The sequence below is a fragment of the Mustela erminea genome, chromosome 15, assembly GCF_009829155.1.
Source record: "Mustela erminea isolate mMusErm1 chromosome 15, mMusErm1.Pri, whole genome shotgun sequence".
Lineage (NCBI taxonomy): Eukaryota > Metazoa > Chordata > Mammalia > Carnivora > Mustelidae > Mustela > Mustela erminea.
The window spans coordinates 71,720,590-71,745,921 of record NC_045628.1 but is presented as its reverse complement, the minus strand read 5'-3'; the positions used below and the strand labels follow the sequence as shown (position 1 = coordinate 71,745,921).

Genomic DNA, 25,332 nt, shown 5'->3' with positions numbered 1-25,332 from the left:
TGAGGCTGTGACCTGAGCCAAAGGCAGAGGCCTAACCCACTGAGCCACCCAGGTGCCCCTTGTTTTAGCTTTAACCAAGATGTGGAATGAAAAAGCCCCAAGAAGCAATGTAGGAAACTGGGAATTCCTGTACGTTCTGCTGACTTAACTAAAATCATCACTAAAAGCCACAGAAGACCTCTGGTTCTTTGCAATACTTATGCAAGGAAAGAAGCTCTCACGGTTATACTCTAAAGTTACAGAGCAAGGTCACTTAAAAAAGATAAATATAAAAATAAGGATAAAACATAAATACAAAAATATATAAATGATTACCTCAAACACTAATGGAAAAAGGAAACGGATTCATGTGATGATAAAAGTCCTAGAGCAAAAAAAGAATTTACAGACGATCTGAGACAGCACTGTAGGTCATGGAGGAAATCCACAGACTTCTGCCCACCCCTCCAGGTTTCTTCATCTCCTCTCCTTCTTGACCCAAAGTTCCATCAATTAGCCTCTAAAAATTACTCGTGCAGCTTCATTCCTCTGGTTTTTGGCATGTGCTTGCCTTTTCCCTTCCTTAGAGTGGGATTTGACTCCTTTAAGGCCCAACTCAAGAGTCGTCTCCTTTGCTCGGCAAAGCCAGGCCAAGTTCATTACTCTGTCCTCTGATCTACCTCTACGTCTTATGTGTTCTGCTGCTGTTGCTGCATTTGTCTACAAGTCCTTCAGGGAAGGGCTTAGTGTCTTTTTCATCTTTTTATGCTTGAGACATAGTATAGCAGAGCATCTGAAATACGATATTCATTAACTAAATGTTTCTGAATGAATGAATGAATCTAACTAATTCCTTCCATTTGTGTAAAAAAACAAAAAAAAAAAACAAAGCAAAACCTGAGGGCCAGAGATTACTCTCTCCTACCTTTTAGTTAAGCAATGGGTCCCTATGTGACTAGGAACTAAGTATTTTTTTAAATAACTGAGATATTAACTAAATTTGGTATTTCTGGGAGACCTCTTGCTTCCACTCTTGGCCTCTATGGTCTTTTCTTTTCACGTGTTACTTCATAAACCAGGTAATTGTATATAGCAAATTATACCCAAGATCAAATCAGAACTCTTTCCCAGGCCATAACGCTGCAGAGGACCTGGCTATCCACCAACCCCTTTTCCTATCATTCTTCCACTCAATCACTGTACCCCAAACCCCACTGGCATTCTTGACTCTCCTCAAATATGCCCATGCCCTCCTGCCTCAGGACTGATCCACATCTGATTCCTTCTGCCTAGAACACTCTTTGCCCCAGATGTTTGAATGTCTCAGCTCCAATTTCCTCCTCCCCAGAGAGATCTTCTCTGACCATTGGATCCAAACAGCACTTCCTTTCATTCTCCAGCTCATTTGTTTTTCTTCGTACTGTGTTATTTGTGACACATATTATATATTTGTTTAGTATGATCTGTCTACCCCCTCCCCCCGCCCTCAAATGGAAGCTCACTAAAGGTGTTGATTTTTTTCTTTTTTTTAACTACAGAATCCCAAGAGATGGGACAGTGTTGGCATGGTAGTTAGTTAATAAATATTTGTTGAATAAATTAAGTGAATGAGAACTTGGAGTCACTGTGAAAAAAAGAATCATGTGATTTGGGAGATTAAAAGAAACTCATTTTTATTCCTCTAGCTCTGTAATTTTAAAAAATGGCCAAAATGGAACACTTCCATCTTAAATAGAGGAAAAAATCATTATTTAAATTTCAAGTACACTTTCTCCATTTCCTTACCCAGCATGTGACAACAGCAGTGTTAGTGTCCTTTAGTTCTAAAACTTCCAATTTCTTCTTGGACAGAGGCTGGAGGACAGGGAAAGGTTATCCTGCATGGTGTGGGGCCACCAGAGGTGAACCCAGAACTTAGGAGGGAGTGATTATATTCCCTTAATATCCCTCAGTCAACGAGGCAGCAAGGAAGTCTGCTCTGACAAACACTTATAACCATATCTTATGGGAAAATCTTCACTCTTGAGAGCAAGGTGCAATTTTTCCCTAAAGAAATTTGTACTCTAATTTCAAAAATGGGCTTCTTGCTTTCGAATGGATGGCCAATTATCAATTCACCTATAATCCCCAAAGTTATTTGGTATGACATGGAGCTGGACTCTAATCTCAGATTCATCACCAATGAGACAGATGAACTGGAACTGAATTAACTGAATTTCTCCGAGGTTCAGTCGATTCTTGTAAAATGAATGGCCTGGAAAGATAATCTACAAGGCTTCCATATGGTTGAACATTTCATGATTTTTTGAGTTAAAAGAAAGAGGGGGTTAAAATGTTGGCTGGAATTTCCTCATAATACGAAAGAGCTTGAATAAGTAAACATCATGTCTCAATCAATATCAATTCAACTTTCTGAAGCTTGCTAGGAAGTGATTTCACAAAAGATGAAAAGGCTCTCCTTGTTTTATTTCTTCAACAATTAGGTTATTTTACTACGTGGATGATGCAGAAGGAGGTAAAAGACTTTTTTTTTAAATGTAAGACAGAGTTTCTCAATTATAGTACAAAAGAAATCTTTCTGGTTTCTGAAGACTGAAGCACTCAGCAGAGTGAACAGAAAGGTAGAAACTTGCAGCCAAATGAGACTTCGTACTTTCCTGGCTGTGCTGGCCTCAGCCAAGTTTCTTCACTTACTCCAACTCTTTCAACTGGGGATGATAATCATGACCTCAGCATCTGCTGTGATGGTTCACAGGATGACATGTAGGAAAACACTGTATGAGGAAGCCATGCAGCAGGCCCCTGCAGGGCTCCCACCCTCTCACTCTCCTCCTTGTACTTAGACATGGACGAGACAGAATCATCCAGAGGTGGGAACGGCATTGCCAGAATGGCAGTGGCAACAAAATTATGAAGGAATTGACCCAGGCCTTAAGATCTAGGTAGGCAGAAGAGAGAGAAAAGTATTAGATGAGGACACTGAATAGCACAAGACATGGACCCTGAAATAACCATGAGAGTTTAGAGCCATTTCCAGTCACTGTGAGAGAAGAGGCTGTAAACAAACAACAACAAAAATCACCTACGAGTCTTGATAAAAATGTATACTAGGGATCAGCCCTCTACCTGCCCCCCATCACACACACACACAAGTACGTTCTATTGCTCCCCCAGGGATGATTTTGATTCAGTGGATCTGGAGGAGGGTCCAAGATCCTGTATTAAAAGCTTCCTCAGTGGTTGTGATGCTTAGTCAGGTTTGGGAGCCATGGGTTTCCTTAATAGCAACTGATGTCTTACAGAGCAGAGCTCACACTGGGCAACAGGAAAGCGACCAGAAGACCGAGCTCTGGTATAGGAGCCTGGATCCAAATCCCGCTCTGGCCCTCACTGGCCATGGAACCTTGGGTAGTCATATCATTTTTCTTACCCTCATTCATCTTCTTTACGTAGTAGAGATCAGAGAAGCTACCCTGGCTTTCTCAAAGGACTTTTGTGAGATCCTAATGATTTTAAGCCACTGTTCTATTACCCTAATGGAAAAACACCTAACTATAAAGTCTTACAGAAATATTCAGGATTATCATTTAACCATCACCTTTATTATCACGGGGACCCTGGGATTCCGGATGCCATGGTCAGATCCCATCTAATAACGTCCTGTGGTAACCTTGAGGCAACACCTGTGGGAACTTGAACATGGTTCCATATTGTCCCCAGGACACCCCTGAACAGGGATCCCTTCCTAAGCGCTACACTGTGACTCCTCCAGTCTTCAGGGAACAGTTTCTTAACCTCTGCAACTTAGTTTCCTCTTGCATAATCTGGGGATAATGTGTAGGCTGGCTGTGCCTTACACAGAGTAAGCAGCCAAGAGGGGCCACACAGGCTGAAATTCAGCCCAGGGTACACTCACTTAACTGCATTATCTCAGAGGAGGCACCTCTTCTAATTGATGAGCCCAGAGAAGAAGCCCTTTCCTAAGGGCTAACTGCAAACTGCTGTGTGTGTGAATAGTGACACTGGTAGTCCTTACCCAGCAGCCTGGGCATCAAATGAGAAAAATGCATGAAGTCTTTAGCATAAAGCTTCGCACACTGTGGGTTCCCATGCAGGGCTGCTGTCCATATGATCATTATCATTAATTCATTCACTCAGCAGACACTCAGTATACATGTTCCTTGTCCCAGCTACTATGTTAAGGCAACTGGACCATCCCCAGTGGGTCAGACACTATCTTTTCCCTGGAGGAGGTTGTGGCTTAGGTGCAAATACAAACACTTGCATAAATCATTATATTCGAGTATTGATACAGGAGACCTTGTCCAGAGTGATCTAGTTTGAATTTCTGAATTCTGATGACTGTGCTAGTAAGGTTTAATTTACTCCTATAGATTTTTAGATCTGGAAAGTCAAGCTTGTTTGCTGTCTTTGAGAAAGCTGTTTATATCTCTCACACTTCTCATATGTTAAGAGTGAAGCATACAGAATGACCTTACCAAGCCCCTGGCTCTTCATTCTCCTTGTGGAACAGCACCTGCGCCCACCTTAGAACAAGGACCTGTGGGCAGGCAGGTGTCCTTTCCTACAACATGGCCTTGACTCCACTGATGAGGGACAGTATCAGCCTACTTATTCATTACTCAGAACTACGCAAATACACTCTTGTTTGAAGTAGCTTAAGGACAAATCAAAATGCACCCTTTTTAGTCAATTGCCTGGAAATACTTTGCATTAAATAATAAACTTAATTTCAAACAAAGGAAAATTTTCTTTTTAAAAAACATCATTAAATGGGGAGTTGTATGTATAGTTCCATCAGCAAAGAAGGGTTTAACCGGCATACCATTATGAGGTCAGATTCTAGTCAGCTTTAGTGTTTTTCACAGAGACAGAGGGACATAATGACAAAACAAAATGTTAGTAGATACGGGCTGAAAATTCCTGGTGATAAATGACAGGCTTTATTACTACCTCTTGCTACTTTCCTTTTCTGAGTAAGTAGTAAGTAAGTAGCCCTAGATGAACCTACACAGGAAATAGCCTTAATGGTTTTAATAGCAGTGGTTTAATGAATTAATCTATTATGGGTATTTCAAATATATTTTTAATTAAGAAAAAGTTTAATTAAGAAGTTTTCAAAACAAGCCTTGGGTCTGAAAATCTAGATTACCAAGAGTTGTATAATTTGTCCCAATTTCCTATTCCACCCAAGCACTGCAATACCCTAAAAAAACTAATTAAAGGGGCGCCTGGGTGGCTCAGTAGGTTAAGCCTCTGCCTTCGACTCAGGTCATGATCCCAGGGTCCTGGAATCAAGTCCCACGTTGGGCTCCCTCCTCAACTGGGAACCTACTTCTCCCTCTGCCTACTGTTCTCCCTGCTTGTGCGCGCTCTCTCTCTCTCTCTCTCTCTCTCTGTCAAATAAATAAAAAATCTTGAAAAAAAACCCTAATTAGAATATTTCCTTCAAAGTAGGTAGTACCTAAAATACAATCATTACAACTGTGTAAACACCTGGGGTAATGTGATTGCTTTATTTCATAATGATGCTGTCAGAATCAATAAACGATAAAATAAAACAAACAACCTTTCTCTCGAGAGATCACCTTCCTCAACAGCAAGGGTCACAGACCATGTGGATTATAGATTGTATAGATTGTGCTCAGTGGAAGGCTTCCAAGGTCCCTTCCAAATCTTCCAGCCTATGAATTTATGCATCCCTTTTCTCTTACTTAAACATCACCAAACCACCAATGAAGGTGACCTCACAAAGCAACGATTGATGCTATAGAAGTCCAGCTTCCCTGGAATGCAGGACCAGCTACATCATTGCCAGGCATAGTACAAGATGAAAATGGGGGCCCTCCATTCAGTATTAATAATTGCAAAATTGCGACAGGAGAGCATTGAACCAAGGACGGAGGCCTTCTGAGCCGGGGCCCTGCCTGCCCATGGCACAGGCGCTGTTGAGGTTCCACAGGTGTTTGCAGGCCCAGGACTCCCAGCTGGCCTCCCTCCTTCATCCAGCTCTGGTTCTGGCAGGGGTAGCTGCAACTACAGGGAGTACCAGTTATAAGCTGTTGCTGATGGTGCAGGCTACGTCAGCAGACCCGCATGGAGAATGGCACTGGCAGGCATCCTGGGGTATGCTCTGCCCTCTTGCCTCTCACAAAATCCTAGGGAATCTAACACAGAAAGGGAGCTCAAAGACTTAGGGTGTTAGGTTTCCTTTAGACGCGCGGTCTAATTTTACAGACTCATTGATCTTTAAAGCTAAATGGGTCCTTAGAGATTATCTAGTCTAACTTCTCTCATTTTAATTAGGTCTCCATCAAATTCCATTTAGGCCAAGGGCATGGGAATGAATTCATGATTGCATAGCTCTAAAGCCAACGGGGATTTTGATGAACAAACCTTAACTGATGATCTTTCAGAAAGACAAAACGTTAGTTCATGCTATAACACTAATGGATTATGCAAGATGCTGTCAACCATGCTCACAACCATGCTCACAACATATATATATATATATTTAATCTCAGTCAGGGCAGAGAGTGAGGTTAATGTCTTAGCCCTTGGAAATCCCTAAACATGGGATCTAGAATGGGTTCATTAAAATGGGAACAGGCTGATGAATCCAGGTATGAAGGTGTGAGTGGCTTAGAGCTGGAGCTAAAAGTGTCCTCTTTGCCAGGAAATACGTCTCTCTTACTCTGGTCTTCACTTGCACGTACAAATACAGTTGACCCTTGAACCACACAGGTTTAAACTGTATGGGTCCACAGCGCATGTAGATTTTTTTCCCAAAAATACAGTGTAGTACTGTAAATGAGTATTTTCTCTTCCTTATTATATTCCTTTTTTTTTTTTTAAGATTTTATTTATTGATTTCTCAGAGAGAGAGAGAGCGAGCGCACAAGCAGGGAGAGAGGCAGGCATAGGGAGATCCAGGCTCCGCACTGATCAAGGACCCTGATGCAGGACTCAATCCCAGGATCTCAGGATCATGACCTGAGCTGAAGGCAGACGCTGAACCTACTGAGGCACCCAGGCGTCTCTCCTTATGATATTCTTAATAACATTTTCTTTTCTCTAGCTTACATTATTGTAAGAATACAGTATATAATATATATAACACACAATGTATGTGTTAACTGACTATGTTATTAGTCTGGTCAGTGGTAGCCTACTAGTAGGCAAATTTTGGGGGGGAGTCAAAAGTTACACCTGGAACTTTGACTATGCAGGGGCTTGTGGGGGGGATGTTTATCTATCTATATAAACTTTCAAACAATGTTTATTAGAGGCCAGACACTATGCTAAATACTTTGAAACTATTAACTCATTTAATTCTCATCACAACCCTATGAGGTAAGCCCTATGCTTCTCCTCCTTTTTAAAGATGAGGAAACTAAGGAACATCAAGATTACTCATCTTTCCCAAGCACTCACTGCTTAAGTGATGAAGGCAGGATTCAAACCCACGTAGTCTTGGGCTCCGGGAGCTGCTCTCTTTTTTTTTTTTTAAAGATTTTATTTATTTATTTGACAGAGATCAGAAGTAGGCAGAGGCAGGCAGAGAAGGGTGGGGGACGGAGCAGGCTCCCTGCTGAGCAGAGAACCTGATGCGGGACTCGATCCCAGGACCCTGAGATCATGACCTGAGCCGAAGGCAGAGGCTTAACCCACTGAGCCACCCAGGGACCCTCCAGGAGCTGCTCTTAACCACTAGGTCTTGATGCCATACTAACAATCTCCCATCAAGCCCAAATACCACGATCGTGCCCTCCACTATATTATGCCCCAAAAGTAAAATGGCGCGCATTTATGACACTGGGGGATCTGTGCTCCTAACACTGTAGCCATAGCTGGGGCAAAACCATATATCAACATATGACTGAGGTGATGCTAATTTCACAGATGCTGATCACCATCACACAGCTGTGATTTTATACATACGACCTCTCCAATAGCTTCACTACCTTTTCTACCCCTATGCTAAAGCGTTAAGAGTGATCTTTTTCATTTGTCGTTATTGCTTCTATTTAGATTTCAGAACAAAGAATCAAACACTAGGCACAAAGTCTCTCTTCTTTTTTTCCAGAAAGAATAAAACAGCCTATACTGAATTATTGTAAAGTTTTGTTGTTGTTGTTATTGTTACTTTAACAATTGCTTATCTTTTCTGTCTTTTGCTTATGAAGTCTTTCCTTGGGACTAAAAGATGTAATTTCTTTCCAAGACCATGGGGGCAACTCCTCATGGCTAGAAAAGTGCAATATATCATTGCTTTTGAAGAGTTCTGGGATGGGTAGGCCTGGGCGGCTCAGTGAGTTAAGCATCGGCTCAGGTCATGATCCCAGGGTCCTGCGATAGTGCCCCGCTCAGCAGGGAGGATGCTTCTCCCTCTGCCTGCTGTACCCCCTGCTTGTGTGCTCTCCCTCTCTCTCTCTCTCTCTCCATCTCTCTGACAAATAAATAAAATCTTTGAAGAGTTCTGGGATGAATGCAACTCGCTGTCAGGCAAAGGGGGGAACAGTGCCTTGCCTTCCTTATAATGTCATTATGACAATCCATACATTCCCATGTAGTGGTACATTAGTGTAACTTGTACTGTTAAATATTTGTACTTTTAGGACATCATTCTAGAGATAAATATCACATTTCAATAGAAAATGCTTTCAAAGATCCTTCAAGGAACCTGAAAATATTTCCATCTTATCTGATGGAAAGAGAATAAGAAGCATCTGTTAAGACGTCCCAACTTAATCTCATTGCTAGTAAATGTACTGATTTTCATGGGGTTGTACAACAATCACCGCTTGTATTCATTTAATTTCCTATATAGAAAGGAGAAAGGAAAGTATTCACCAAACATAGTCTGCCATGATGAAATATAGGCAAAATATGCTGTATTGCACAAAACAACAGAACCATAAAAATCTGAAAATTTCATTTTGGATGAAGACGTTACTAAGGAAATTGTCTGAGAATACAAAATGGCTCAGCACAGCAGATTTGCAAATACAGTATTGTGTAGTCATGGCACATTCTATACTGTCTTTTTGCAATTTCTGGAAGCTTGCTCTATTTTTGGTTAAATAGATGAGTTAAGTGATTTGAGCAGCATAATAAAATTCGTGTGCTTTGCCAGGATAAAACCACAGTACTAAATTAATATCCTGCACTACAGTCTCAACATGCTTTGACAAGGATGCTATTTCATGGCTCAATAAATACTTATTGACTAACTACAAACATGACAAAAATGTTTGTCCTTCAACTCAACTGTTTTGGGACTAAACATTCAAGGTTTCTGAAAAAAGTCTGGGAATGTTATAACACTTTTCAAACCACTTTTGTTTTCATTTTACAACATCACTAAACTTGCAAAAGAACAGAATAGAAACATACCATTGGATAAACTCCCAGTAAACTAGAAGGTCTTTTAGCAAATTTTTCTTTATAAGTTGTTTTTTGTTCAACACAAGATTTAAAAAACACAACGAAGGCATATATATTAATCTCATTAGATATATGCTCCATGTCTAAATGATCAAGTTGGTGAGTCCCCAGAATTATACCACATGGTCCTCTAGAAGGAATTCCAGACAACTAGTGGGGTTTGTGTGTCTTGTTCAGAGCAACCGCCAGCAATTAATGAACATGATCATTTCCTTGTTCCAATTCCAGGAGGAAATTGTGTTACTTCTAAGAGTTAGCCAGCATGCTACAGATAGGTTAAGCCAAGTTTAAATTACTCTCCGTACAAATGCAAAAATTTAAGACATTATCTATTTTTCTCTGAGAAATTTCCCCTCCGTCAACTTTATTATGGACAAATCATAACTAATGAAGGTCAGCAAAGGGATGCGATCTTGGAAACTTCAATACACAGAACTTTTCTTACAAACTCAGCTTTGTTTGATTAGACTATTTCTGGAGGTTATGACACTGGAGAAGTCATCTTTCCAATATAAAGCTTTTATATCATTATAGGGGAGGCCCACAAGTTATAATAACCATAGGAGTATTCCTGCTAAGAACACTCTAATTTAATTAACCGTATTTTTTATTTTTTGTGTTTGAGGGAAAACTTGAGGAGTCTTTCCTTCAAATGCTATTTGAAATTTTCAATTTTTACTTTGCAATGACATTTCTAAGTTTTTTTTTTTTTTTAAAAAAGGTATATTTTATTAGTGAGACATATTTTCACGATTATGTTTTATTCTTCAACAGTTCTGGAACCAAATAAATCTGTCATAAAAGATTATTCAATATAGCACTACTATTCCTTTGCTATAAGAATGCTGAATTTAGAAACGATGTTGCTTTCTCTAATTCCCCAGAAATTTAGCATACGTATATGTATATAAAGTTCACATCCAAATAGTGTGCTCTATTTTTTTTTAAGATTTCATTTATTTATTTGACAGAGAGGGAGAGAGAGAGAAAGAACTCAAGCAGGTGGAGTGGCAGAGGGAGAGGGAGAAGCAGACTCCCCTCTGAGCAGGGAGCCCGATATGGAGCTAGATCCCAGGACCCTGGGATCATGACCTAAGCCAAAGGCAGACGCTTAACTGACTGAGCCACCCAGGTGCCCCCAAATAGTGTGCTCTAAATAAAGGATCCCCTAGGATTCTGTCCTTGGCCCCTCCTCTTAGTTCCATCTTTTTTTCCCTAAGTAACCCCATCTAGTTTTAAGGCTTCTATATTAGTTATATGCCAATCACTTCCGGATTTATCTGGCTTTGACCTTTCTTCCAAACCTGTACTTGTGTATCCAACTCTTTTGACTTTTACTTTTGGATGTCTAATAGGCATTTTTGGTCTAGTCTGGCTCAAGGAGAACTCCTTACTCCTCATCTGTCAAAAAACAGACACCAAAAAATCTTCCTTTTGGGATGGTAACATACAAATCTGCCAGTGGTCCCCCTCTTAGCTTACAGCTACAAACCCAGGAGTTCCTTTCCCCCCCCCCCCCCCCCCCCGCTAAGATTTTGTTTATTTATTTGAGAGAAAGAGAAAGTGAGCACTAGTGGCGGGAGGGGCAGAGGGAGAGGGAGAAGCAGACTCGCAGACTCCCCACCGAGCATGGAGCTGGATGCTTGTCTCCATGCAGGGTTCAATGCGGGACTTGATACCAGAACCCCAAGATCATGACCTGAGCTGAGGTCAGATGCTTAACCGACTGAGCCACCCAGGCATCCCTAAACCCAGGAGTTCTTGATCCCTCCCTCACTTCCAGCACATCAATCTCTCTCCTGTCTAAACATATTCCAAATCTGTCCCTCTCTGTCTATCACCCTAGTCCCTATCATTATTTATCTCTCACCTAGACCACTCTGGTGGCAATTTAATGGGGCACTGCCATTCTTCCACTTAAAAATCCTTTGCTTCCTTATCATATGTAAAACCAAAACCAAATTTCTTGCCTTGGCAACAAGGCCCAAACCTTTTGTTCCCCTGTAAAATAACAAGCTCTTTCGGACTCCACTTAAGCAAAAACTTTCCCTAAGGGCCTAGTTTTGACCTTGTGCTAGACACAGACTTGGCCAAAATCTATAAAGAACTTATCAAACTCAACACCCAAAAAACAAATAATCCAATCAAGAAATGGGCAGAGGACATGAACAGACATTTCTGCAAAGAAGACATCCAGATGGCCAACAGACACATGAGAAAGTGCTCCATATCGCTCGGCATCAGGGAAATACAAATCAAAACCACAATGAGATATCACCTCACACCAGTCAGAATGGCTAAAATTGACCAGTCAGGAAATGACACAGACTTGGGCGAGTACTTAATGTAAGTAAGTGGCTCTCAGGCTAGGCCACTCTCAGTGGAACCATCTGTGGAGTTTGAAAACATGCTGATCCCCAGGCCTTATCTAAACTGAATCAGAAACTCTAAGAGGCAGCCAGGGCACTGATATTTGTGAAAGGCTCCAGATGATTCTATGGGTAGCTAAGGTTAAGAACCCTGATATAAGAGATGCTTTCCTTCTCTGATCTTAACTGTGTACTTACTCAGATTTTTTTGTCAGTGTTAATATAAATTACATCTACATGTATTCTCCTTTCAAGAGATTTAAAAAACAAAAAACAAAAAACACAACAAAAAACAAAACAAAAACCCGACAGAGTAGGATGGCCTGGTTCTTATAGGCAAGTGATAACAAAAAGGAAGGACTCTGATATAAAACACATGAAAAGGATCAGCTAGTATCACCCTGTACTTTTTGATATCAAGGAACACATTTAGATTTTAATGAGGAACTTTTTTTATGGCCCATGTTCTGTTCTTGATCCCACTGTGCATTGAAGTCCCAATCTCGTGTTTACATCACATCACAGGATGCTACTGTTGACTCTGAGAATGAATGAACCTGTTTTAACATGACTAGAACTCACTGAAATTTGGTGGAATTAGTGTTTCTAATCGAAACTCAAACTTTTCAGTGTTTTAAGTTAGTTTATTCTTGGCAGCAATAGAACTTCCTGTGTCTAAGAGAAATGATTTAAAATGAGACTATAAAAGAGATCAAAAGACTTGGACATCAATTAGTTCACAAGCTACCTAAACACTGTTATGTGAGTATAAAGGAATCAAACATATGGATTACATTTCCATTAAAATAGAGTGGGGTTTTAAAATAAAGAAGCAGAAAGCTTTAGAAAACTCATTTGGATTTTCTCAGACCTTAACATTTGAAAAGTAGTTCAAGTTGCTTACAAACACTGAAAGCTCAAGGGTATGCCACTGCCTACAGAACTTAAGGATGCTATGAAAGTTAAGAATTGTCACCAGTGGTGGTGGGAGATCTGGGGAAGCCAAAAGAACCTGTCACTCACCCACCGTGAAGAAACCTACATTTAGGTTTTATGACAGCATCTCTTTCTTGCAGACCTTGGCTTCTTAATAGCAATGGTAGTGGGCAAGGCACAGCCATCAGAGGCCAGGCTAAACTAGAGGTCTGGTTATGTCAAATCTCCATAAGCCCATACACTAATAAGCCCAAAAGAATGACTAGAGGAGGGGCACCTAGGTGTCTCAGTGGGTTAAGCCTCTGCCTTTCATGGTCCCAGGGTCCTGGGATTGAGACCTGCATCTGCTCAGCAGGGAGCCTGCTTCCTTTTCTCTCTCCGCCTACTTGTGATCTCTCTGTTAAATAAATAAATAACATCTTTTAAAAAGAAAAAAGAATGACTAGGAGACAATAGTTTTAGATTAGGATTATCTCTGTCCCTCCACGAGTTTAAAAAAAAAAAAAAGAGCATTTTTTCCGGTTAACTTTGTTATTCTTTTTTAAACTAACTGCAAGCGACAGCTTTGGAGAAAGGATTTGAGGTCCATGTGTCTCCATAAAGTATGGTGTCAGACAAAATGGGCACAGATAGCCTTTGACTTCTGAAAACCTGTGTTAGAATCCTGCCTTGAACACTAACTTTGTCAGCTTGGTAATAAATAACAATCACCACCATTATTAGAATAATGAATATTGAGATAACAAGTGAGAAAAACTCTTGCTGATCCTTATGGGTCTTAGGGTCTTGGGAAATTAAGAAGTATGCCTTGGCAGAAATGCCACAATCTGACGAAAATCTGACAGCTACTACAGAACAGGAGGCCCAAGTAAAGCTCCCAATATCAATTCTTCTTTAACTTACTCCTTTTTTAATTTTGTAATAAAACAGACATATTTGAACACCATTCACATCTTATCCTTCTATTGGTTTCATTGCCTGTACTGTGACATGTGTGAAGAAATGCTTTTTCTGATTATATGTAATCCCTTCCTTCCTAAATATGGCCCCAAAGCACAGAAATCTATAGGCTTCAGTATTGTTACACAGTTCTATTTTTTGTCTCTCTGTCTCATTGACAAGACAGCCTTTCATGAAGAGAAGAGTGAGTTAGAATGAGGATTTCCTTCCTTTGGGTGTAAAGGAGTAAAAGGGGGACTTAGATGCCTTCAGAATTCTCTAAATAGGAGTTTGTTATGAAGCACTCTGAACACTGTCCTATTGACTAAAGGTAATAAGAAGAAAATTTTAGGGAAATTAAAGAAATTCCAGCAAACAATTTTTATCTGATAGAAAAAACAAACAAAACAAAACCAAACAAAAAAAAAACCCAAACAAAACAAAACAAAAACCTTATTTAAAAAAAAAAAAAAAAAAAAGGCCAGTATCATGTCTTGGCAGGATGGATACTCTCTGGGGGTACATTCACATGGTTGGTTATTCTGATACTGTGAACAGAACCATATAAAGAACGCTTTTACAAATGAAGAACACTTTCACCTAGAATTGATGCCAACATTAATAACTTAAGTATTTCAGTGTCTCGTGGCCAAAGTTCCATATTTTAGCTACCTTAGCAAGAAAGCCCAAGAAAATCAATTTGCATCTAAAAGCTCCTTCATGGAGTCGGCTTGGTTTTGTGGCAACCATCCCAGCTTACTTGGAGAAGCAGAAGTTGAAGTCAGCTTCACAGAGGATTGTTTGGTACTAGCTGAATAACCCGCTGGCATCCACTGTTAGCAAAGTGGTAAGCAGATTATGGGTAAGCAGATATTAATATTCCGATTAAACATTTTAAAACCTCATACCACTATTAAAAAAAATAATTGCACTGCTCTGGAGAACTCATATTTACCATTCTGAAGCTACTTCTAGCCTTAATTTCTCTATACTCATGATCTTAAAATCTCCACCACTGGTTTATCTCCCAGAATCAATTTCTCTCCACCACCTTAACTGAACTGCAATGCCTAAAATTCGTGTGAATAGATGACTTTTCCTGGACAGCCTTCATGGTTTTTTAAGTCTTTACATTTCACTCTCTTCCTTCCCAGATCTCTTTTTGAAAAAGACAGGGCTGCAGTCATCTTTGGCCTCAGCTTCTATAAAAACCCAGCACAGCCTTGGCAGCCCTCCTGGAAAGACTTGTTTCCTGAAGATCCATTGATTTAACAAACTTAACAAACTTAAATAACAGAAGCTATGAAAGAGACATTTGCAGTGAGCATTCTGAAGTTATGAAGCAACAAACATTTACTAGACCGCAAAAATTTCTCTGATACCATGCATCATGTAGATGATACAATTTAGCACAATAAGAGGGAAAGTTACAATTGTTATTAATTGAGGTCTGCAATGCACATACAAGTCTTTAAAAATTAACCGTCAAACCTATTGGTTACTACAATTTATTTCTGGGTCCAGACAGAAAAATCCATTTATTTCTTGGGTGCTTACTAAAGGGGGCCACTCTGTTGGATAGGATATATGGGATGAAAATTTTATGCTGACAACATTGAGTGCTGAAATAATCGGTAATCCCTGCTTCGGATTTGACCAGTTAGATTGATAAGGACCCAACAATCAAGGAGATACAGGCTCCAAACATCTACTCCAGAATGCCCTCAGGCTGCTGGGGGGAGGTGGATGCCCCACTGTAGGGGCAGAACATCCAGCATTGGAGTTCTACTGTTCTACTTTAGGGAAAAGGGGAGGAGCCCAGAGAAGGTTAAATCTCCCATCTCACCCTTGGCATCCCTTCCCTCTGTCCAGACTTCATACCTTCTTCTTCTCTAGAACTCTCTTCCATCCTTGTGGTCACTGACCACTCAGAAGATATTGCTGGAGAGACAGGAGGTAACAAGGTCCCCAAGACTGGGCTGGTGGTCAGCCCAGGGACCCTTCCAACCACACTTCCCCCAAACCCTGAAACGTCTTCTAGCAGCCAACACTTGGGAAAAGTGATCCTAAATCCTACCCTGCTCTGGAACTGTGCATTGGGCGGCTTTCCCTTATTGGGGCAGGTATGATGCGGTGACTAACCCGACCTACAGCTCTGAATGAGGGCTCTGAGAAGGCTCAGACCACTCACTGCATCCGTGGCCCTACAAGGAGATGGTTCCATGGAGCAAGCACAGAAGAAAGGTCACAGCGTGCGGAGGCTGGGGGAGGTACTAGGGAGGAGGCTGGCGCTCTGACCCAAGCAAGGATTCTTAAGGACCCCTTAACTCTGAATAATCACCTCTTCTCTTTCTCCAGTTCTGGGGCAATAGATTCCAAAAGGCCCCTCTTTCGAATCCCAAAGTGAGGAGAGCTCGATTCACAGCAGGGCACGGATTGTGGGCAGCCATCTACTTGACTCAACAGCTGTCCGTCCACCTGTCTCCCCAAATCCTACTCCTGTACCCCAAACATCTGGTCTCCCAGAACTTTGGAGAGTCTCCCTTGCTTTGCACCCCCCCCCCGCCCTGCCTCCACTCACGACACGCAGTTTAGGTGCCCCGCGTGTAAAAGAAGACGTTGGAAGGAGTAGCCCTCGTGGAGGACCCCTTGGGCTGGGCACTCATTCATTCCCTGGGTGGAAGGCGGCGGAGCAGAGGCCGCCGGGAGGCGGACTTGCCAGGTAAGCCCGGCGGCCGCTCTGGGCCCCGCGTGTGGCGCCCCGCCGGGCTGTCAGCGCGCGCGCCGGACGGAACCCACACCCACCCCGCAGCGCGGGCAGCGCGGGCGCTCGGGCGGGGGCCGGCAGGGGGTGAGCGCGGCCGGCTCGGCCCAACCCGTGCGGGGAACCCAGAGACGCGGCGGGCGGTGGGCCGGGCGGGCCACGCCGCCAGCCGCCAGCGCTTCTTCCTGCCCCGCGGCCCCGGAGTCGCGCGGGCACCGACCTGCCAGCCGTCTCTCCCGGACGTTCTTCCACAGCAGATCCCAGGCTCTGGCCGTGGAATCCCGCAACTGCTCACTGATGGACCGCCTGAGCTGCGTCGGGAAGGGTTTCCGTTTGCTGGTCATTTTAGATCCGTCCTCATAACGACCAGCGGGCTCGCCACCGCCACTCCCGCGTGGCCCGCAGCTCAGACGCCCGGAGACTCGAGACGCCCGGCGCGGGACGCCCGCTGGGGTCTCGGGACCCGCCGCGGGCGCGACATGGGTCCGCCGCCGTCCCGCGCTGGGGGCTGCTCGGCGTGCGCGGGCCGGGATGCGCCGCCCGCCCCGGAGCCGTGCAAGGTTAACCTCTGCGCTCCGTCTACTTCTCTACTCCTTTCCCACTTTCCCTCCCTCCTTCCCCTCCGCTCCGCGCTCCGCCGCTCCCCTCCCTTCCCCTCCCTCCCCTGCTCTCCGGGACTGTCTAGCGCCCCACTCCTTCCCCCAGGAGCTTTTGCTCCCTCCCTCCCACCCTCGCCTAAGCCTGACAGCCTGGCCCGGTGGCCCCCACTCACGGAGTTTCCACTCCCTTTTCAGTTTCACTCGGAGATCAGGGGCTGAACCATACTCCTATTTCTTGATAGTTTCCATTTTTAGGTTTCAGAATCGCCACCATCACAACCACCGTGACACAAATTTTGAACTATGCCACAGCTCATAGTTTTCCTGGATTCAACTCACTTGAAATCATCTATCTGATCAGTTTGGCTGACATTCTTTCGGAGTTGGGATACTAGTGTCCTTGGGTTTTATGTTAATCTTTCCTGATTTCATCAATGAAATGATCACCTGACTGCAATCAACGAAGAAATGATGTAAAGAGTCAGAGTATTACAGCCACTGCGTTGGAGGAAAATAACTTGTAAATATTAAGGTCAAACCGCCAGGAACCCACATTAGAGTTACATACTGTGGAAAAGCATTAAAATCTGCATGCACTTTTAAAAAGTAGGTATTAATGAAAATTGAAGAATTTTAAGGTATTTTTAGTCAATAACATGAGGCAGGGTTATAATTAGAAATTAACTGATTCCGGCAGGGAAGGGGGAGGAGAGGCACCGGCTCTTCTAGAAATACCTGAGAAGGTGGTGTCCAAGTCATTTTACTGGGCTCCAAAGCCTCACTCATGAGGGCAGTGCTGGTTCAGGCCTCAGGGTGTCCTGCTATTCCCAGTGTTCTGCTTTCTAAAGTGCTTGGTGGACCTTAGAGAAAGTCATTTTGACAACATTTGACGCAACACTTTGCGACCCGACAACATTTGACGCAATCAACGATGTGATTAATGTCACACGTTTCAACTTTCGTGAGAGGAATTGAAACGTTTCAAAATATTTCAAAAGAGAATTTCTGAATCATTCAAACAGTAAAATTTCTTGAAATCTTATTTCTTTTAAAATGTCTTTGAAACAGACTGCCAGAAAACCCAGTTATTCAGCTGTTTTGGTTTTTTGGTTTTTTTTTTTGTTTTTGTTTTTGTTTTTTAATTTCAGGCGTTCCATGTGAAGTTTGAAAATGAACTGTCAAATCCTTTCTCTATAATATAAATTGCTACTGATTTCAGGAGTGGAATCTATCAGCTACCTGAGGTACTCCTGTTACAATTTTACACTTTTAGTTAATAGTCCCTCCACTCCACCATTTTCTACTGTTGATAGAAAATGGGAGAGAAATGATGGAAAAAACAGTCTTTACCTTAATTTGTTATCTTAAATAACCAAAAATGTTCACTAATGAAACAGACTTCAGAATGAGCTGGAAAGTAATCATTGAGCTCTTGTGTGCCATCCTGATAAACCTTTGAAATTGTCAGTTATGAAGCAATAAGTCATGGATCAGAAATGGACTGGAAACTATGGCGGCCAGTTATACACTAATCCAGATAACTTTCTGGACCCATGCCAAAAACCCTTTTGATTACATCCTCTGTTTTGTACGCATGTAGTTGCTAACGAAATACCCTGCACAGAGAAAAAGGCTTTGTTATCTTAAAGTGACTGCTATACAGTAGAACAACAAAATGTTTCACAATTACATGCCTAGGGAAGCTGTGTGCTTAACTCTTAAAAAAGGACCTAATTGAATCAAAGGTAGGCAGACGTTGTAACAATGTTTCCACCAGAATAGAACCCTACAAGGAATAGTCCAGCTATATCACTGATCACTTAGCTCCAAAGATCCTACACCCCTACTACTTTTCTATTTTAATACGTATTTTACATTCAGATGGCATGGATTAGGCATTTTCTTTCAATGACAAATTTGAAGAGAAGTTCTTGCAGTGCAAATTTGTTTAGCTCTGGTTGTAGAAGAGTCCCTGGGTTCAGGATGATACAAGAGAAGCCAGATGCAAGACTCAAGTGATCTTCCCGGAACAGATGCCGCTTGGGCAGCTTGTGCGATGCAGCTCAGCCCAGCTCCCTGCCTGGCCCAGCTGCCGGCCTGGCTGCAGGAAATCCCACAGCTGTGCACGTGTTGCCGCCGCAAATGCAAGGCTTCCAAACTTACAGGAACCTCAGGGCTCCTTGGAGTCTTGTACACAGGCTCTTAGCATCTGCAAGCCCTATCTCAAAGCGGAACCTTCAGGAAAACTCCTTTAAGGACTAATCCCTCCCCCCCACCCCCGGGGTCTTCACCTTGAGCAGATGACAATAAGGTCTACTTCAAAGAAAAGGAATCCCCACCCCTGTTATCTAAGAGCGGCACCTCTTCCTACTAAGACATAGTCCTCCACCTGTGCTCCGTTTACTGTCCTTTCTTGTCCCTATGAGGACTTTGCTACATCAGTTATTGCCTCTATATCCTTTACCCTCAACCTTCCTCTGAAAAGGCTCACCCTTCCTTAAACCAAACCCAAACCCCCATAGCAAGGTGTGCTGCCTCTATCTTGTTTCTCTTGGAAAAAGAAATCTTCCTTTATCAACCCTGCAATCTGGCCTCCTCACTACTGCCCTGAAACCTGTCTTACCAAGGTCACCACTAATTGTCTGGTTGCTAAATCTGATGGATGTTTTGTGTTGTTGTTGTCCTTTCTAGGTCATGTGGACAATGGGGCACTGCTGGCCATTTGCTTCCTTTTGATGCTGGCTTGTCTCATGGCTGTTAGGCCACATGGCTGAGCTGTTTGTCCTCAGAGTCCCCCCCCCACCCACCCAGTGTTGGCATTGCCTACGTTTCAGTTTTTAGCCTACCTCCTTTTTCCTCATGTTTTTGTGTCCTTGGGTAATTGCATTCCTTCTCATAGTTTCATCCCTTACCTCTCAAGGCCCAACTTGGTACACATAAAAGTACTTGTATTTGAGAGTGTGGCTGGACACAGGATCATAGGGGAAGGGAGGGAAAACTGAAGGGGAAGAAATCAGAGAGGGAGACAAACCATGAGAAACTCTTAAATCTAGGAAATAAACTGAAGGTTGCTGGAGGGGAATGAGAGTCGGGGGGGGGGTAACTGGGTGATAGGCATTAACGAGGGCATGTGATGTGATGAGCACTGGGTGTTACATGCAACTGGTGAATTACTGAGCTTGACATCTGAAACTAATGATGTACTATATGCAGGCTAATTGAATTGAAATCTTTTTTTTTTTTTTTCAAGATTTTTATTTATTTGTCAGAGAGAGCACAAGCAGGGGAGCAGCAGGCAGAGGGAAAACAGTCACCCTGCTGAGCAAGGAGCCTGATGCAGGACTGGATCCCAGAACCATGGGCTCAAGTCCTGAGCCCAAGGCAGATCTTAAGCTACCCAGCCACCTCAGCTAACTGAATTTAAATTTAAAAAAGAAAAAAAAAAAAAAAGAGTGTGGCTGAAGGCAGAGTTGTAGTAGTAGTAGTAGCTGAAGGCTACTTACCTATAAGATTATACTGTGCATTTAATGAAATAATCCACTTGTCACAAAGAAAGGGTCCAGACAATGAATGCTACGACACTGCTGTCCTAACCTTATCATTATCACACTGCTGTCCTATCCCTAATCTTTCCTGAGCCCCTCCAAGGGGCCTTTCCTGACATCCAGTCTAAATAACTGCATTACTTCGTCTTGAGGCATCCATGAGTGCTATAATTTTCTTTATGGCACTTAACCATTTCACACATTTTCTTGTTTGTTTGTGGTCTCTCTCCCAGGCAAAGCTGGAGCATTCTGAGAGCAGAGGCATTGTCTGCCTGGCCCACTAGTGCGTACTCAGCACCTACAACAGTCCTTGACCGTATGTTCAGTAAAAACTTGTAGAATGAATGATTATACCCCCAGCATTGTGTATCATTTACCTTACTAATGGGTATCTCTGATTTTTCCTGCTCTTCCATCTCCAGTTCCTGTGTTATCCAGTGATACCAGCACCTGTCATGTTCCTCCAGAATTCCTAATACCATTTCAGTCTTTCTCTGCTTCTCCGTCTCCAGAGTACCGAGTTTGGTCAAATTTTCTTCTTTCCTCCCCTGAATTTCTTCCTTTGAGATTACTTTGGGAAGCTATGACCCTCACTCAGCTCTGTCTTTGTACATTCCTCTGCTAAAAACCTTCCCTGACTTTTTTTTTTATTCATCCTTCAGGAATCAAGTCAGATTCCTTCTGAAAGCCTTCCACAGATCCCAGTGGCTGGGGGGTTCCTCCTCTCCTGTGTTGCTATGGGACACCTTGGGCCCAGCAATTATAGAGCATTATGAGTAACTGCTTTCTTTCAGCCTCACTGCTGCCCTGCCCCAGTCCTGAGCTCCCCCAGCTGGGACTAATACTTTTATTTCTAAATCCCATGTGCATTTCTTAGTGAATAGCCCATACTGGGATCTTCTGACTAAGTAAATATTCTATTGTAGTTTTAGATGACTGGTTATTTAGTTATGTAGATGACTGGTTACTAGGGTCTGCTCCTTAGTATAAATATAAATTTTAATTATGCCTGTAGCTGTGTGGCTTCATTGTCATTAATTATCCCTCTCTTTTCTTATATCAAGTTCAGTAATTTTAAATATACAATACATAATAATGATTATAGTTTTTAAACACAGAACATTATAAATAGAAACATTAAAATTACCTGTAATATTGCCAGAGAGAGAGGGCTGATAACATCTGAAAATTTTTCCTTTTCAGTTTTTTCTTTGCATGTTTAAAAAAACTGGAATAACTTTCATACCAAATTTTGAAAAATGTTATCACTTCATACTAGATTGTGAGAACTTTCCCAGTCTACTAAACTTTTTTAAATGTAGTTTTTGGTGAATATTTAGTGAATACGTTTCTGCTGGACAGACACATCATAATGTATTTTAAAACCTTCATAAGTTTGGACATTTCATTCACTCCTAACTTCTGAAATTACAAACAATACTGTAACAACTTTCACTAAAAAGGAGAAAAAAGATATTTTTTTCTTCACCTTCTCTTAATGTTATATAATGAAGACTCCTCATCACTGTACCCACAGCCACGAGCAATAAACAAGCCTTGCCATCCATCCTCCGATATATAAGAATGCCAGTGACTCTGCAATTCCATTAACTTCCTATCTTTCCTATTCCCCCTTCTACATTCAGCCATCCTGTGCCATCACCCCTTAGCATTAAGAATGGAGAAGTTCTTGTGCAGAGTATTTTGTTGTCAGAAGGCTCTGTTTAGAAAAAGAATTCGGTTTCTTCTAACTGTACCAGGGCCAGCAAACCCTTGCCAGGAGCCTATGGTTATGAACCATTATTTCACGTTGTTTTCAGCTTTATTGTAGGAGACTACCTTCCTCAGGGTCACCCATTTCCCCTCCGTGCACAACAGAAGGGTAAAGAGCTCCCCGTGACTCTGCAAGCATGCTCTTTCCCCCAGAGAAAACGCGCTGTGGCAACCATCCCTTCAGTGCTCCCTTCAGGCTATATTTCAGGGTCTTGTTATGGAGATTCTGAAATGTAATTTCATATTATTAATTTCCTCATTAAAAAATGCTGCTGAAAGTTCTGGAGAAGCTGGCTTTCCTGCTGGATCCTTAGCTCTTTGTCACCAATCTGTACCTGTCCCAGCGGGTGTGTCTTAGTGCCTCCTTGCCAAGCTCTGAATCCACCAGTCCCCTAATGCTAACAGCTGTGACTGTTGCTGTTGGGTTTTGTTCTGTTAATTAAAATATTGTTGGGCTCCAGGCTTTCTTGGAAGCAACTTTAACGTTAGCTGTGAACACTGCATTGCCGATCAAAATCTCTGGCTGTGTTCAGTATTTTCCTCGTACGCTGATAAATGCCTGGAATCCCCAGGTTTAATGTCACGTCCTAATATTTCACTGACTTCACACAGATTGTATTTATCATGTATGTTTTTGGGGACTATCATTACCACATGGGAGATCCTGGGTCAGCGTGTCACAAATCACTTATCATATTCACAGGCCACTGGAACCGAAGGGTGTCTAGTGATTGGAATCCTCTTGATGCCCGGTTGCGGACACCCTGGGGTATCCTTCCGCCTGTTCATTTAGCCATGATGGTTGAACAAATGTTAACTTCCTACATAACCGTGCTTTATTACATGGATATAGGCAAAATGACTAGTTAAGATTCATCCATTTTGCAATGACTGCCTGTATACAGAGGCTAGTTTTAGACCTCAGCATGTTTGGGGACACTCAAACATACACTGTGAAGCACTATCTTGGTGCTACCCAGCTCTTTAAGGTCAATAAACATATCATCCGAGGGGTCAGAAAGGCAGTTTTCTGGCTCACTTGGGCAGTGAAGTGGTGAGGCAAGTAAAGGAGGAGTAAACACCTGGGTTGATACCCTGGCTCTCACCAACTGGCTGTGTGATTTGGACAAGTTTCTTTTCTTTTCTGTTCCTCAGCCTTGGCATCTATAAAATGGGAATAATGATAGTGCTGCCTTCAGAGCGTTTTTGGTAAGAATCCAGTGTAATAATACATGTAAAATACTTAGAATGTTTCCTAGCATATAATGAGCATTCATTAAATGTTAGCTATCATTATTAACATTATTTGGCCTATGCCAATTCTGAAACTCTCATGAGATTCCAGGCCAGCTAAATTCTGCACAGCATCTTACCAAAAAACAAGAAGACACTAAAGAGTGGCAGAGAATAGGGATGAACTGGGGAGGAATAAGAATAGAATTCAAATCTCAACTTGGAGAATGATAAGCCATAGGACCGGTAGAACCTACTGAACCTCCCCAAAACATCAATTTCCTTACTTGTCAAATGCAGACAAGAACATTTGTTCTACTTACCCTGATCAAACTATGTGTGAGAGAGGCTTATCAATTCAAAGTGCTATCCAAATGGAAGCTGTAGATAATAGGAAAGATTGGGGACAATCTATGCTTGGAGCTGGTACATTGCCTACTTGCATTTAAAAAATGTATTCATTCAACAAGTGTCTTTATCTGGAATGACAGGTTTCCTCTGGTTGCCCCATGTTCACCTACTGACATGAGTTAAGGGCAGTTAAATGTGTGGTATGCACAGTCAGAAGGGGCTGGGACTCTCTTCCTCTTCCCTGGGCTGACCTCCCACTGCCATTTTATTTATTCCACAGATACATATGGAGCAAACCCTGGGCATCTTGAAAGACAGGTAGCATACAGTCCACGTTCTAGAGGCAAATCTTTTGGTGAAATCTCAGCAGTTAATTCCCAACTTGTTACTTAATCTGAGTAGATATGATATTTTCTTTAGGAATTTTTCACTAATAACCATTTGCCCCAGTTAAGCACTATATAGGATAAAGCACTTTACATAGCTTACTTAATATAACAAATACAAGAAGTAGGCATTCACTTAAAAAAAAAAAAATAGGCAAAGAAACAGGCTCAGTAAAGTTATATGACTAGATGGTCCACCAATAAATTATAGAACCAAGACTCCATGGTTAACTCCAGCTCTCACTTAACGCCCCCACAGCTCCCTTGCCTCTCCCCAGAGCCCTTGTCCCTCTAAGCTGATAGTGTTTCTTCTCCCTTGTTTGTAGAACTTTAGAGGTCGTGGTCTCAAGGTCCCGGGATGGGGCCCCACATCAGGCTCTCTGCTCAGCGGGGAGCCTGCTTCCCCTTCTCTCTCTGCCTGCCTCTCTGCCTACTTGTGATCTCTCTCTGTCAAAATAAATAAAATAAAATAAAAAAAAAATAAATGTCATCTCTGTCAGTCATGAGACTAACCCCATTTTATTATTTAAAGTAATCTAGAGTTGACTTTTACTCAAAATCTTTCATTAAAGCTGCTGGAAAAAGTCTGGTTATTTAACAAAATTTCTGTTTTTTTTTTTTTCATGAAACGAGGTCCTCAAAATAACTTTGGTCCTTCAGTCCCTGATTTTTTCAGATGCAATGATGGGATAGGAGGACAAAGACTAAATTCTGTCAACACCCAGTGACACTTGTTGTCACTAACAACACTATAAGGAGTATAAACAATAGTTTAACGTATATTTCAATTTCTGATATTTTAAAAAGTGTAAACTTCAAGACATAACTTTTCAACAGAAATTGTCTAAGAGTAGCTGATTTTTACAAATGTTAAATGTTTTCCTGTTAGTGCTTTATAATAATGTAGTGAATACAAAGGGAATTATGTTTAAGAGTTTCTGGGGCAATGGAAATTACTTTTATCATTTATATGTATTTTTCTCCTGTCTG

General features: G+C 42.0%; 1 protein-coding gene across 3 annotated transcripts in view; it reads right to left on the bottom strand.

Annotated features, from left to right (window-relative positions):
• The window catches only part of STARD13 (StAR related lipid transfer domain containing 13), a 251,988-nt gene that overhangs the window by 214,722 nt on the left and 11,934 nt on the right, over positions 1-25,332 (bottom strand). The window contains exon 1 of one of the 3 annotated variants that reach the window (XM_032315228.1): positions 16,676-17,092. The exons of 1 other annotated variant lie outside the window; for it this stretch is intronic. In XM_032315228.1, the coding sequence (XP_032171119.1) occupies positions 16,676-16,799 (124 nt within the window). In that variant the 5' untranslated portion in view covers positions 16,800-17,092. Of the gene's footprint in view, positions 1-16,675; positions 17,093-25,332 lie in introns of those variants that run through there. One more of the 3 variants, XM_032315230.1, reaches the window with a different exon arrangement.